The sequence below is a fragment of the Magnolia sinica genome, chromosome 6 (genome assembly GCF_029962835.1).
Source record: "Magnolia sinica isolate HGM2019 chromosome 6, MsV1, whole genome shotgun sequence".
Classification (NCBI taxonomy): domain Eukaryota; kingdom Viridiplantae; phylum Streptophyta; class Magnoliopsida; order Magnoliales; family Magnoliaceae; genus Magnolia; species Magnolia sinica.
Genome location: NC_080578.1, coordinates 16,411,790 through 16,426,398, shown reverse-complemented (window position 1 = coordinate 16,426,398; position 14,609 = coordinate 16,411,790). Strand labels below are relative to the sequence as shown.

At 38.3% G+C, this 14,609-nt stretch overlaps 1 protein-coding gene across 6 annotated transcripts; it reads left to right on the top strand.

Annotated features, from left to right (window-relative positions):
- Positions 1-241: 241 nt before the first annotated feature.
- Positions 242-13,188, top strand: LOC131248400 (ATP-dependent DNA helicase 2 subunit KU80). 6 transcript variants are annotated; one of them, XM_058248673.1, is made up of 13 exons: positions 353-489; positions 2,763-2,855; positions 3,163-3,214; positions 4,167-4,298; positions 4,642-5,045; positions 5,498-5,784; positions 5,996-6,191; positions 6,278-6,565; positions 9,184-9,351; positions 9,442-9,771; positions 10,582-10,712; positions 10,826-10,931; positions 12,840-13,188. In XM_058248673.1, exons 1-12 carry the CDS (start codon positions 370-372, stop codon positions 10,884-10,886), a joined length of 2,262 nt encoding a protein of 753 aa, XP_058104656.1. In that variant the 5' UTR covers positions 353-369; the 3' UTR covers positions 10,887-10,931; positions 12,840-13,188. The 6 variants fall into 6 exon arrangements, with proteins under 6 accessions (XP_058104659.1, XP_058104658.1, XP_058104656.1 ...); XM_058248672.1 differs by lacking the exon at positions 12,840-13,188 and adding an exon at positions 11,026-11,096; XM_058248676.1 differs by lacking the exon at positions 12,840-13,188 and having other exon boundaries at positions 242-384; positions 6,278-6,484; positions 10,826-11,096.
- Positions 13,189-14,609: the final 1,421 nt, after the last annotated feature.

Sequence of the window (14,609 nt, the reverse complement as noted above, 5' to 3'; positions counted from 1 at the left end):
TTACAACTAAAAACTATTTATAATAAATCTCATAATTTTTATTTTTAGCGAGATTTTCTCTATAATATCCAGAGAAAAAACTTATATTTTGAAAATCTCCCGAAAAGTTCCCGAGAAAGAGATTTGTGATTATCACCTGCATCCCTCCCAGGCGGGAACAAGAGAAAAGCACTTGACTATGTAAACTACCCCTCTTCCACCCTCGAATGAAAAAAAAGAAGAGAAAAGAAGCACATCTCTCTTCTCTGTCAGCTTGTTGAAGAAGCTGTCTCTCTCTCTCTCTCTCTCTCTCTCTCTCTCTCTCTCAGCTTCTTGAAGAAGCTAAAAGCTCGCTTTTCCCCTTCCAGCCTCTTTTCAATCCCGTTTCAGATGGCTCGTAACAAGGTATACTTGGATTTCCAAATTTCCTTTTTTTTTCCTTTCAAAGGTTCGAATCAGCGCTGCCATCTTTCGTGTCTGAAATTCGGCAATCGATCGATATTTTCACGTGTAATTCCCTTTCTTTTCTATTTTAACCTAGTAGAAAATCCTTCGCTCATTCTGTATTTTTGGACAGATTCGTCTGTCCAGTTTGTTCAATTTCGCGTGAAGATTTCGGAATCCATTGATGACAATGAGCAATTTTAGGTTTTTCTTTTTTCCTTTTCTTTTCCTGTCTTGCATCCCCATTTTCTTCATCCTTAAGCATACTCAACTGTGATTCTTTTTCGAATAGCGGTGGGCCATTTACAGTAAAAATGTTATGTGCGTGTGTTGCATTCTGGACCGTCCAAATTGTTGGCTCTGCTGTGATGGAGGATAGCCTGAAAATCACACTGATCAGATGATCTCATCCGTCTGATTTCTCCTTTTGGGTTTAGATTACTGATTGATTCTATTTTTACACCAACTTGATGGTTGTGATTGTTTGGTCAGTGTGATATTTGGGCTATGTTGTATTTGATGAGCCGCAGCAATGCTGTGGACATTCCTGAATGCTGTGCATTATGTACTGGATACCCGACTTCTTGATTTTTTCTCTCTTTTTTAATTAACTGTAATTCAGCTGCCATAGCCTTGACAGTATGGTGAACACATTAAAAGATGTTTCTTACTGCTTCCCTTTTGTCCGAACTTCGGCAATCAACTGTTGCTGGTTACTTTCTATAGTCCTTACAGGTGCTTGTTTTAAGGTAAGTAGGATTGCTGCGCTTTTGGGGCCAAATGGGATGTGTTCCGCTTAATTTGGCATCTGGGTAACTTAAAAGTCCCGGATGGTAAAATAGGACAGAAACTCAGGACCTGTTGGATGAGTTTCTGTGGAAAAGGAAGCTGTTTCAAACACTGTGCTGAGATGATGTTTAGTTTTTTTTTTTTTTTTTCATTGCTGAATCCCTCCAATTCGTACTTGGCCTGCATCCAAACGTAGCTGGATTCTTGAATGATTTATCAGTCCTCATCAATCTAGGCATTTAAAATTCAAACTTACAAGTGATTCTTGACAATCAAATGACAGTGGTCAGTATGCATTTGGCCCATTCTGATTAATGTGATTTTGGGATTTTGTGTTATGTTTTCATATTCTATTTTTCCTTCTATATCTCTTTCGCCCTTGTGTCGCAACCTATGTAGGAACTTTTGAATATTTGCTAAATTTCAGTATGACTCGTCAATCCTATTCACTTAATTCTTCATGAGTTGTTTGAAGTTCAAATACGAATTTGGTTTTTATGAGCTAAGACAACCTAAAGGTGAAATTGGTTTGTTCTGACTAAACCATGTGATTGTAGTGTTTTATTGTATGTAGATCTGTAAGTTCTCTCCTCTTATAATTTAATTGTAGCTTAGTCACCATAGCAATGAAAAGTTGTGAAATGTATTATCAGATCTGTTACTAGTTTCCTTCTTTAGGGTTAGCTCAAGAGTGGAAGGGCATTGTTCTTAACATGGTTTTTAGATGGTGACTTGGACTGACTTGTCCGGTCTTGAGTCGAGTCATACTGTATGAGTCTGGGTGACTTAGCCGACTTGGGCTGAGTCACCCCCTATTCCGATTCTGACAAATGGAGCCCATGGTTTGGTAATCCAGACCAGTGGTTAGTGGATTCGCATCTTGGATGGAGCGTGCCCCAAAATTTCCAGCTTGGAATAATTCAATGACCTATGTTATTTCATTTGAATGTGTACTGTTGTTATTTCTCTCTCGTAACTGTCTACTTGACTATCTATAGGCCACCAATCTGGACATTATTTGGAGAATGTTCAACCACAATAACCTATAACATATCAAGGTTCTGATATCTGGATTGCACCAACCATAGGCTCCACTTGCCAAACCTAAAAATCTGTGGGCAGTGTCCAAGCATGGTGTCCACTTGACATCTCACTGTTTTGTGTAACTTCTCGGCTGGACAAGTTTCACGGGTTGACTCAGCCTACCTTGGCTGAGTCCTCCAAGTTTGTAACCAACTCGTCCAATTCAGGCTGAGTTGGCCCGAGTCAGACCCATGGTATGAGACTCATTGTACTGAACGAGGTCGGCCTTGAGTTAGTTGACCCGCGTTAGACTTAGACCACTTGTCAAACCATGGTTCTTAATTATTTAAAATGATCGGAACCTGAATAAAGGTTATTTGCCATTTAAAGTGAGAAGCATCTGATTCCAAAAGAAGAAAAATGTAGTTACGATTTATGAAATTTACGCTTGAGGGAAAAGATGATAAACATATGCAGAATTGTAGGTTTATGCTAACTGTTATTGCGCTACATTCTTTAATTTACAGGAAGCATTGGTTTTGCTGCTCGATGTTGGCCCCTCTATGCACAATCTTCTCCCAGAGATTGAAAAAGTCTGCTCCATGCTCGTACAAAAAAAGGCACGCGTTTCTTTGAATTCTGAGAGATATACTTCTTTTTTTGTTGTACCTCTCTCCCCCCTCTGAACTTATGGCAGGGAACTTACCAATGTTTTCTGCTACTTTTTGGTTGACTTTACTTATGTTTTGTTTTGTTTTCTTTTTATCCCTTTCTTTTTTCACTCAACATGACTATAACCATTCACCTGAACTAGCACAGCTGCTAATATGACAGAGGGAGTGGTTGGGTTATTAACTTATTGGATCTGTGGAATTTTACACACATGAAGTTTTTTTTCACTGTCTTATGTTTTGCCCTCTTGTGCAGCTAATTTACAACAAGAGCGATGAAGTAGGCATAGTTCTATTTGGAAGTGAAGGTACCCTTCTGCTTTGGGAGATTGCTTCGTGCTTAGATTTGGTGATAATAAATGAATAAATAAATAGGTTTAGCCTTCACGACTTCTTCTCTGTATAAATTGAAAGAAATGAGTTCTGAGCAACATGATGCAGTGTATCAGGTTAGATTTTAACAATGCAATTTACTGGGTTGGTGCAGCACAATGATAATGTCCTGGATAAATAAAATAACTTCAATGATGAAGCAATGAGCGTGGCAGAAAACATACGGACAATAATTTATGAAAACAAACTCACTTAGGGGGAAAACTCACTGGTTTTTTGTCCTTGGGTGCTGGTGCACTAGCTCATGCCTCCTTTGGCACTGGGACATGACCTCAAGGGGCATGGGAAAGGTCATGAATATCCTTCTATTACGTCAAGTTTCACAGATCCTATCTGTCAGATGAAACTCTAATAATATTATGTCATCTTCCAGGTTCAGTGGTCATATTTATTTGAAATTTTATCACAACGTTACTTAAGCAAGGAGTTATAGGTGCAGAGACAGCACCGGAGGTTGGCATTAAATTTTTGGGTTGTCAAAACAGTTTTTTACTTGAAAAATGAATATAAGCAGGAAATTGGAACATGCACAGAATATCCACATACTGAAAAAAAAAGGGCTGTATTCCATAATTAAAAAAGTTCAAGTATATGTGCACAATTTTAAAGTATACCTCACTAGTCACTATCTTCTTTAATTTTTTCTCCTTGTGCTGGACATCATTGTGTACCTCTTTTGAGCTATGGTTGAGCTTCATACTTGATCATTGTGCTTGTCATTGTTGTCATCATCATCATAGCAGCCTTCTGCACAGTTTATGCTCAATATAAGCAACTGACTGTAATAAAGTATTTGGTGATTCAGTTGAGCACCTTGCTCTGCAGCTACTTGACCATTTTCTGATGCTTTAGCATTGGAATTCGCAGATACTGACAATGCGCTGACAAAGGAAGTGGGTGGGTATGAACATGTGGTAGTTTTACGACATATCAAAGTGATTGATGGTGATATGGTTGATGCTCTGCAAAAGCTTCCCAGAGGAACTGCTTGTGGTGATTGTATCCAAGAGCTTTTCTCCATTGATAGCTTTTGCCATTCTTGTTTGCCTTTTAAAAAAGAAATAAGATGGTTGTGATTTCTATTTAGTATTTCAAAATATAGTTGCAGCAATCTTCTCCTAAGGGTGGTTCTCCCACTCTGGAAACTTGTGATTCTAGGGCATGTTTTAATATGGCTCCATGGAGTAATTTATTCATCATCATCGCAACCGTATCCCATGCAGTAATTAAATATCAGAAGAAATATTCCCTGCGGTAGTTGATAGACAACCGTGACATCGTAGGCTGTGACTTGCTTCTTTCGTTGCCTCTCTTTGTCCTCAAGTCCTTGACAACTTGCTAGTTCTGGATGCCATTGTGGTTGGAATGGATATGCTGATAAAGAAATTTGGGCCAACAAACAAGGGCAAGCAACGTCTGTGTCTCATAACTAATGCACAGTATCCCACAAAAGAGCCATTTGAAGGAACAAAGGAAGATCAGATTGACACCATTTCTGCACAGATGAAGACCCATGGCATGAGACTGGATTGTATAATCGTGAGAGGAAAGCTAACTGGAGCTGCGAATAAGAAGATAATGGATGAGAATGATCTTCTATTGAACAGATTTTCGAAGAAAACAATTTCAAAATCAGTCTATGTTGAAAGCCCAACTTCATTGTATGGTGCTCTTAGAACTCGAAATATATCTCCTGTTACTATATTCAGGGGTGATCTCGAGCTAAGCCCATCGATGAAGATCAAGGTGAGGTTCAGGATAATTTATAGAAAACAAATTGTAGTATTGGCATACCCTACTTATTATTATTATTTTATCTATATATTTATTATCAATTTGCATGCAGTTTCTCATAATTTGTTACAATTTGGTACATTAAGGGAGTTAATGTAATTTTACCCCTTCCATTGTCTACAATATTCACCCTAGAAATGGGGATCCACTTTTTGCCCTTCTTACAAAGATAGCATACGTCTTAAAAATTATTATATGATGTGAGCTACATTCTTGCGTGTTAACTTTACATGTTTCACGATATGTCCTCAGTAACTTACGACAACCAGTGAAGCATTAATGAAATATCTTGTCTGCCCATGCATTTCTTGAGCATTCCGGAGGTCTTTCGATTCATCTTACTGCATCTTTTTTTTTCCCCCTTTCTTTCTTTTTTCTTCTTTCTCTTTTTTCTTCTGATTCAGGTGTGGGTTTACAAGAAAACATCTGAAGAAAAGTTTCCTACACTAAAGAGATATTCTGATAAAGCACCTTCAAATGATAGATTTGCAACACATGAAGTCAAGGTAGATATTGAATACAAAAGCTTGGAAAATCCTAACAAAGTTGTACCCCCAGAACAAAGGATTAAAGGCTATCGTTATGGGCCTCAAGTGGTTCCTATTTCATCTGCTGAGTGGGAGGCTGTGAAGTTCAAACCAGAGAAAAGTGTGAAGCTTCTAGGTTTTACAGATGCCTCCAATGTTATGCGGTAATCTAACTGCTTTAATTTGGACATAGAATAGTTTGATAATGGATGATTAAGATTGCACAATCTGACTGAATTCATATCTATCATTTTGATTTGTACTGGTTCCTTTTTTTTCTTTTTCCTTTTTTCTTTTCATTTTCTTAAAAACAACCTTAAGGATCCCATTTTGTGGAAGTTAAACATTTGTTGTCTTCTGATATATTGTTTCAAGGCACTACTATATGAAAGATGTTAATGTCTTCATTCCTGAACCGGGCAATGCAAAGGCCATTCTTGCTGTTTCTTCATTGGTAAGAGCAATGAAGGAAATGAACAAGGTTGCAATCTTGCGATGTGTATGGAGACAAGGGCAAGGGAGTGTCGTCATTGGAGTATTGACACCAAATATATCTTCCCTGGATAATATCGTAAGTTCTGTCAAGTGATTTAAATTCTTTTCTTGTGCTTCGTCATCAAAACAATTCATCCAATATTTTTTAATTGTGTTGAGCAGCCAGATTCATTTTACTTCAATGTACTTCCTTTTGCTGAGGATGTTCGAGAGTTTCAGTTTCCATCCTTCAACAATTTCCCACCGTCATGGCAGCCAAACGAACAACAGCAAGAGGCAGCAGACAACTTCGTCCGGATGCTTGACCTTGCACCATCTGGGAAAGAGGAAGCTCTGCAACCTGATTTTACTCCCAATCCTGTCTTGGAGGTTATACTTGGTTTGCAATTTTTCTACCATCTGTTATGCTTGTTTGGCATGGTTTCATTCATGATGTCCTTTTGTATTCAAGTAAGTCCTCATTTTTTAACAGCATTGCAATCTGACATGCCAAACATGGTTGGTGTATATTTGTTTTAGTTTTAGCCTGTCAAACAGCTTGCTAATTTTGTTGCTGAGTAGGAGAAGGGAAAATGTCATGATCATCTTAAAAATCAGGTCCATTCTCCCAGAACATTATTCTAAAACATGTTTGTGTTTCACATTTCTCTGATTGGGTTCCATGGGGAAGATGCCCCTACCATTGTACAAATATGGTCATAAAACTAAAAGTTTTACTATTGTGGCGCCCTTGGATGCACTATTGGATTGAACTGCAATAATTAGTTTATAAAGTGAAAATGGCCTTATCGTAGTTACTTTAGCATATAGAGGGACTAGTTGGACTTGAAAGGATATAACTGAAACTTGTGGGCTCCTATGCTGACTATTATGAATACTGGGAAGCTTCACTTAAATTTGTCTATTTTCTGTTGATTAAATTAAATGGCCATACTCCAATTCAGTTACACATCGGTACGTCATACAACCTAAATCATGGGAAAATATGTTTTTGTGTATTTCTTCAATTTTTTTCTCACTGGAACTACAGTTGTCTGAATGATTCAATTAATTGTCCCTTGAGCCAAGCTAGTTTTTGCAGTGAATCCCCTGTTCCCTGTTAAGTAGTCACCGGCAAAGTGCAAGCTGGTATTTTAGATTTCCAAACCTTCTCCATTTTAGCAGTTCTACTTGTCATTTTGTCCATTTACAGTGACACCCACTTAACAGTATGATGTTGTTTATTATTATTATTATTATGGATAACTCGGAGCTTTATTTGAAAAGGGAAAGGAAAGGAAAATACAAAAGTGGGCTTGCAAATGGAAGCTCAAAGGAAAATGACAAGAAGCAACAAATGCAGCACAACCTTACACAACCCCTATCTGATATCAACAACTTGAAGAGGTCCGCTTACAGCCTCCTCAACTAGCCTATCCAATTCCAAATTTGCCTCCAAGGCCAGATGCTGGATCTTTCCCAGTGGATAGCATTGTTGGAATCACCGTCCACAATAGTTGGGAACATCTTGACATCTTGAATTCCACCACCAATTTGATTGCTTGAAGAAAAGTTGCTGCTTCAGCAGAGTTCAAGTCAGTATTCCAATTGGACCTTAAGAACTTCCATCAAAGTTGACCTTGAGCAAGCCAGCAAGGGGAGCTCTACACTTGGCTGTAGTTTCCGATTTCTTCCAGTCACACCAAATAAGTTGAACCCTTCGGAGGAAAGCAACAGCCTAGGGAAACCTCTGAATCTGGAATCAGCCTTCCCCACATAGCTACAAGCCTAAAAATTACTTTCTAAATCACAGTCACAAAGGAGATTTAGCTTTAAAGCTCCTACTATTCCTTTCGAGCCATATGGACTAGAGATTCGCCTGCACCACCAGAAACACCTACGCAATATCGAACTTAGAAATCTCCGACGATCAAACAACTATTGCAAACTGGCACTGGATCAGAGAATGTTTCACTAACTCCTCACAGAACATGGAGCACCTTTTTGGCAGCACCAAGCCACCAACCCTCGACTTTTTAGATGTTCTAAAGTTAAGATCTTGTTTAAACATGCTTTCCAAATGAAACACTAACCTTTGAAGGAACTGCACTAAACCTGATTTTTGAAAAGGACCCAGGGTCATTAGAGAGCATATTAGACAATGACCAGGAGAGGGAATGCACCCAAAAACTACCATTTGATTCAAGAACCCAGATACGTCTTTCTACACCTGAATGGAGAATGTAGACCTCCTTCAGAAGGGTCATCGTCATCGTCATCATCATTAAAGCCTTATCTGAACTAATTGCTGTCAGCTACATGAATCCTGTTACACCTTTCCACTCTATCGCGGGTCATATCCTCAATTAAACCATATGTCCTTATGTCTTTTCTTGCTACCTCCATCCACGTCCTTTTGGGCCTTCCCCTGGCCTTCAAAAGCCTTCAACTTAAACTGATTTACTCCTAATGGGTGCAGCTTTTGGTCTCTATTGCACATGGCCAAACCATCTAAGTCTACTTTCCCTCATCTTATTACCTTTTGGTGTTATTCCTTAGTTTCCTCGAATGCATTATTTCTAATCCTGTCCTTGTGTTGCCACTCTCCCATCTCAACGTGCTCATTTCCGCTACGATCATTTTATGAACAAGTTGTTCCTTGACTGCCAACATTCTATCCCATAAAGCATTGTTGGTCTTACAGCTATCCTATAAAATTTCCCCTTCAGTTTCATTGGTAATGCAGCAATCACATAAAACTCCAGAGGTACATCTCCACTTCATCCTCCCAGCTCTAATTCTATGAGCAGCACCCTTCTCAATCTCTCCGCTAGAGATTGAGAAGGATGCTGCTCATAGTGGGATGAAGTGGAGATGTTCCTCTGGAGTTTTATGCCATCGCTGCATACCAATTAAATGATTGTGGTATTCCAACATGCTTCTCAAATAAACCATGTCATTTCTAAAAGAGATCTTTAGTTCTCAAATAATTGCTGAATATGGCTGTCTTCCTTATTAATTTCATGAGAAAGCTTATATATGGCTGTTGGTCTTCCGAATGTATAAGGGTTGGTTGTTTTTGGTTTCAGCGCTTTTACCATTTCCTTGAGTTAAAATCAAAGCAGCCAGATGCAGATGTGCCTCCACTTGACAGAACTCTTAAGCGGGTCGCTGAACCTGATCCAGAGCTTCTTTCTCAAAACCAGTCTGTTATAGCTAACTTCAGAAATAAGTTCGAGCTAAAGGAGAATCCAAAGGTGGAAGGTTTTCAAAGTGCAACACTTTTTTAGTGAGAACTGATAATCTGTCGATTGCTTTTTGATTCTAAAGGTAGAGCTGCATTGCAGAAAAAGAAGTCATCTAGACTATTATGGAGGGAAAAACGATCAGCCTCAGACGAGGGGGAAAAGGATGCTGAAGATGTACCTGATGTTCAGAGTGTCAAGCTAATTGGAAATTCATCTAAAATGAAGGTTGAAGAAATTGGGGATCTGAACCCTGTACAAGATTTTGAAGCCATGATGGCACGTAGAGATAGCTCTGAGTGGGTCAGTAAAGCAATCAGAAATATGAAAGTTCTCATTTCTGACCTCTTGGATAGTTCTTGTGAAGGGAATCACTATGACAAGGCAATGGAATGTTTAGTGGCCCTTCGCAGGGGTTGCATTCTCGAGCAGGTATGCTGTCTTCAATAAAGTTTCTCATCCATTTTGTCGTGGTGTCATTGCAATGTCTAACTTCAATAATAGTTAGAAATTACGAACTGTTGTTGATCTGTAGATAGCCCTCATCTACACTCAATTCTCCCAAACTAAATGCTCTACTATCATCTGAACGTGTGATATATTTTTGGAACTTGTCCTCATTTTGGGCCTTCTGCTATATATATGATACATTGAACTTGTCGTAACCAGAAAATCTTGATGTCATTGATTTCCATTTTCCACGTCCTCTATTTTTATTGCTTTTCTGATTTTCTTGCAAAAATATTACAATACGTTTGCAAGGGAAAAAAGAAAGAAAGAAGGAAAATTCTTAGGTGCTTCATGTTTTCTGTGGCTTCTCAATCTCTCTTGAAAATTTGTGAATCTGAAATTCTTATGGATATTTTTATCAGTTGCTAGTTTTTCGGTATTTTAAAACACTAGAAAGCCATCATTCTTATATAATGGCAAGGTGAGTCTACTGCCCAGCAGTTTCAACTCAAATAGCTTGCCCTTTTCAAATTACAAATGCCAACACCAGCCCCGTTCTATATTAGAAACCAAGGGGTCGGAAATTCTCATTTGAAAATGTTTTTCTTTTCTTTAACATGTCTTCTCTATTTTGATGTTGCCTTTTTTTTTTTTTTTTCAAATAGTATTTGTAATACTTACGTATTTACATACTTAAGTGCAGGCAGATACATACAATTTTTCCTGTTCACGTATAGAGACATAAGTTTTATATATATTGTGATTTGTCCTTTCTTGGTGGGGTATGTTTAGGAACCAAAAGAGTTCAACCAATTTATGCAAGAACTTTCTAAGAAATGCAAAGAAAAGAACCTCAAGAGATTTTGGGAGCTCCTTATCTCTAAACATGTCACACTTATCAGCAAGGAGGAAGCTATAGACAGGTTCGATCTGTTTCAACGCAGTGCTGATTTTCTCCGGTTCCATGGAAGTTGCCTGACATTCATGTTACATACATTTTTCTTTACTTTTCTCCATTGTTTGCTTCCTCGAGCAGTGACGTGGCAGACAATGAGGCCAAAAGATTCCTGGTTAAAACTGAGCTGACATCTGAGTAGGAAACTGAGTTGACTGGCATTGACAATGAAGTGTGTACTAAGATGGTAACTTCTCTCCTTTTTGCTGTTGTTGGTTGCACTTTTAGCATTGGGATAATTTTTGCTGATGCAACCTGTTTTTGTTATTGATTTCTTTGAGGGTTTGAGCCTGTGCTTCAGTGGTAGACAGTACGTTTCATCATTGAGGTCTCTGGGTCAAGCCCATACTTAAACTGGAAGAAATTCCATGTTTTGCTAGTGTCCAGTTGCACGTCAATAGACCCTCTCCTTCCAATGATCAAGTATAATTTTCTCTCTTTTCTTCATGGGTATGGATGGAAGTATTTTGGAGGCATGGGCATCTCAATGTTTTCAAAGAAATCACTTGCCAATTTTTGTTCCGCAATTTTGTACTAACAAAATTTTGTTTCTTGATTTTTATTTTTATTTTTGTAACAAATGGGGAACTGTTGATGGGATACATTTATGTGTTCCTAGAACCGTGCATGTGATGCACAAGGATTATTTTGAAATGTGCTTTACTGGCCAATCTGCTTGTATGTTTCTTGATATTTTCCATCAGTGACAAAATGCAATGCAAGACTTGGTCTATATAAATAGGCTCCCTTTTTTTTGTCACCTTCATTCACTTCACAACGTTGTAGCTGCTTGTATCTGTTCCCACCTGCACTTATCCCTCCCTTCTACTTTCTATATTTGCCTTTTGGTTCAGATTTCACAGCAGTGATAAGGAATGAAACTCCTCTTTGGGATAACTAAATCACCAGTCTTAGGTTATGTTTGGTAGACATCTAAAAATGATTTCATCTCATTTTAGTTAACAGTAACTACGTATTTGAGATCTTTATCTCTGATATATAGTGAGTTCATGTTAACAATAATTATATATTAAAGATCAAGACCTCTAATAAATCATTTCTGCTAACCAAAATGTCATTTTTAGGCATCTACCAAAAGCGGCCTTAGTATTATCTAGAATTATGGAATTTATAGTGAGAAGGATTGTTGAAGAATTGAATTTCATTCTCATAATATAAAGTCATGTCCCTTTATGTCATTTTTGCTCATATAACAATTGATCTTATTGTAATTTAATAATTTCATGGCTCTGTTAATGGAGTGAGGATTAAGTCAAGGTATTGTCAGGCACCTTCTACTGACCATATTACCAAACTCAGAAACCTTACCTTGGAAATGTCTATGGTTAGTTTTGACCAGTGACGAATATTGCTGAGAATGAAAATCTCACAATATTATCGTGAAAAATAAACTGAACGATATTATCACAACAACATTGTGACATTTTCAAAATATTGGCAGTTTTGAATTTTTCATGATTTCTTTTTTATTTTTCAAAATTATCCCAATATTGACATAAAAATGTTTAATATTTTAACTAATTCATGAATTATTGCGTAAATTACTTATTAATTTATAATAAATATTTTATATTTTTATATTTTAGCGAGATTTTCCCAATAGCCCCAGAAGAACTCCAAATTAAAAAATTGAAGTTTGTCTCTATGGTTCTGGTTATGGAAATCATTTTCTAGTCCAACTTGGGTTTGGACGAGTTCCATTCTTGGATCTTGACCATGAACAATGAAAAGCTTTTAGAACTAAACAAGGATGCATTAGAGATAGGAGTTGGATCACCAAGTTGATTCTGTTTCAGAACGTGGAAGTCTGCTTTCGTGAGTTTTGAACTATTGAAGCCATTGTAGCCCCCCAAATCCCTCTTGCCTTTTGAGTCTGGCCTGGAATACAGAAAACTTTGATTGAGGGCAGGAAAATGAGGGCCTGCCTGGTTTGGTTCCAGCCGTGTTGTCCAAAAAATTATTGTGAGTGTCCATTCTGCATAATATCCAACCTGCCCACAATTTCCAGTGCATCCAAATGGGCCCTTCGACGTGTGGTTGAACTCAGTATGTGGGACATTTCATTGTGTTGCAGGTGGTGTGATCTTGGAACAGTAATTGATCACATTGCTAACGGATACAGATAGGGTGGCAATTGGGCCGAGCAAAACAAACAATTTGGGAGGCCCTGAGCTGCTCAGTTGAAAATCCAGCACTAACCCATCTCAGGCCCCAACCTAACCCTAGGTACCCAAGTGGCAGACGTCAACATGGTAGATTGCATTGCCAAACAAAAAAATTGGAATATTGCAACCCTTGACCCTTTTTTTCATAATATCTTCGATTTCATCATTTTATCCTGATAATGTTGTGATTTATGGTGATTTTTCCATGTGATTTATGGCGATAATACAGTGGGCCACCTTATATGTTGAGCCAAACCATCATTTGTCCATCGATTCTAAAGGCACTGCGCACCTGATGAGTGTACTGACCTGACTTCTGTGTCATATGATCTTCATGGTTGGCCCTAGGGTTTTCATGGTCCTGTCTGATGCAGGTGGAAAATTATGGTAAGGCACCACAGGTTTTGGTACCTTGCCTGTTGGTGACCGGCTATCTTTCATGATCTCAACGTAGAAACTCTTTGGTCATGAATAGCACTTAATGCACGGGCATGTTGATTCAACGCAGGATCTTGTCGAGTGTTTTCATAAACAGGAGATGCTCAAGCTATTATGAGACCAATGTGATGTGCAACCCATCCAACAGGTGTGCCCCACCATGATGTGCACACAATGTTAAAAACCAGGTGGACCCAATAGTTAGTGGGCCAACCAAAGAGAAGTTATGTACAACCATCAAAAAATTGGACTCATGTGGCATGTGCATGCCATCCAACCTGTCCAACAGTGTCAATACACCATGATGCTGGGACATCGCAAGAATCAGTCCAATTGATTATTAGGTGTGCCCTGCCACTCAAATTTTGGAGGCTTTTTAAGGGCTGTTTGGATCCATTTAAAGGAAGAATAATTGTTTTCATAAAACACACTTTCTTATTGTCTTTTTCAAAACTTTCTTTGTGAGAATTTGTGGAACCATAGTACCGATTGTATTACCTAACATTGACCGTAGCCGATTCGAAATAATTTTGGAAGTAACTAGACTAAAGCATTTTGGAATGGAATTGGAACTCACTGGACTTCCGGTCATTGATAAAAATACCATTATCAACGATGTATTAATACTAAGTTATAATGTATCAATAATAGTTCTCAAAAGTATCGTCAATACTGACAACTTTCTCTTTTTCACCACAAAATTGGGGAAAAAAAAAAATCTACAAAATCTTAATTTTGTCAAACCTTTTACTTTTTAATCCATCTTCTTTGGTTGGCTAATGATCCCAACACCAGCCAGCTGGCTGCTGTCAAAGCTCTGCGGGCCCCACCATGATGTAGGTGTTTTGTCCACACCATCCATCTATTTTTCCAGCTCATTTTACGGCATGGACCAAAAACCAAGGCAGATCAAACTCTCAGGTGGACCACACCACAGTTAACAGCAGGGATTGAACGCTTACTAATGAAAAACTTCAGCCGGGTGTGACCTTATCAATAGTTTGGATGGCAAATACCCATTACAATGAGCCCTAATCACTGTCATCCCGTGGTGTGGTCCACTTGTTATTTGGATCCCACATGAGCCCAAAAAATGAACTGGAAAAATGAATAGAGGGAGTGGATAAAACACATACATCATGGTAGGGCCCACGGCATTGACACCAGCTGGCTGATACAAACCCAAAGATTTCAAAAATCCATAGAACGAGAGAATTCGCAAACATTTTTTTTTTTTTTTT

What these genes read in the sequence shown, in the direction of transcription:
- LOC131248400 (XM_058248673.1), top strand. Translation starts at nt 370, where the DNA reads ATGGCTCGTAACAAGGTATACTTGGATTTCCAAATTTCCTTTTTTTTT. An exon ending in AGGAACTGCTTGTGGTGATT is followed by an intron (nt 4,299 to 4,641) that starts GTATCCAAGAGC and finishes ACAACTTGCTAG; the next exon opens with TTCTGGATGCCATTGTGGTT. An exon ending in AAGGAGGAAGCTATAGACAG is followed by an intron (nt 10,713 to 10,825) that starts GTTCGATCTGTT and finishes TTCCTCGAGCAG; the next exon opens with TGACGTGGCAGACAATGAGG.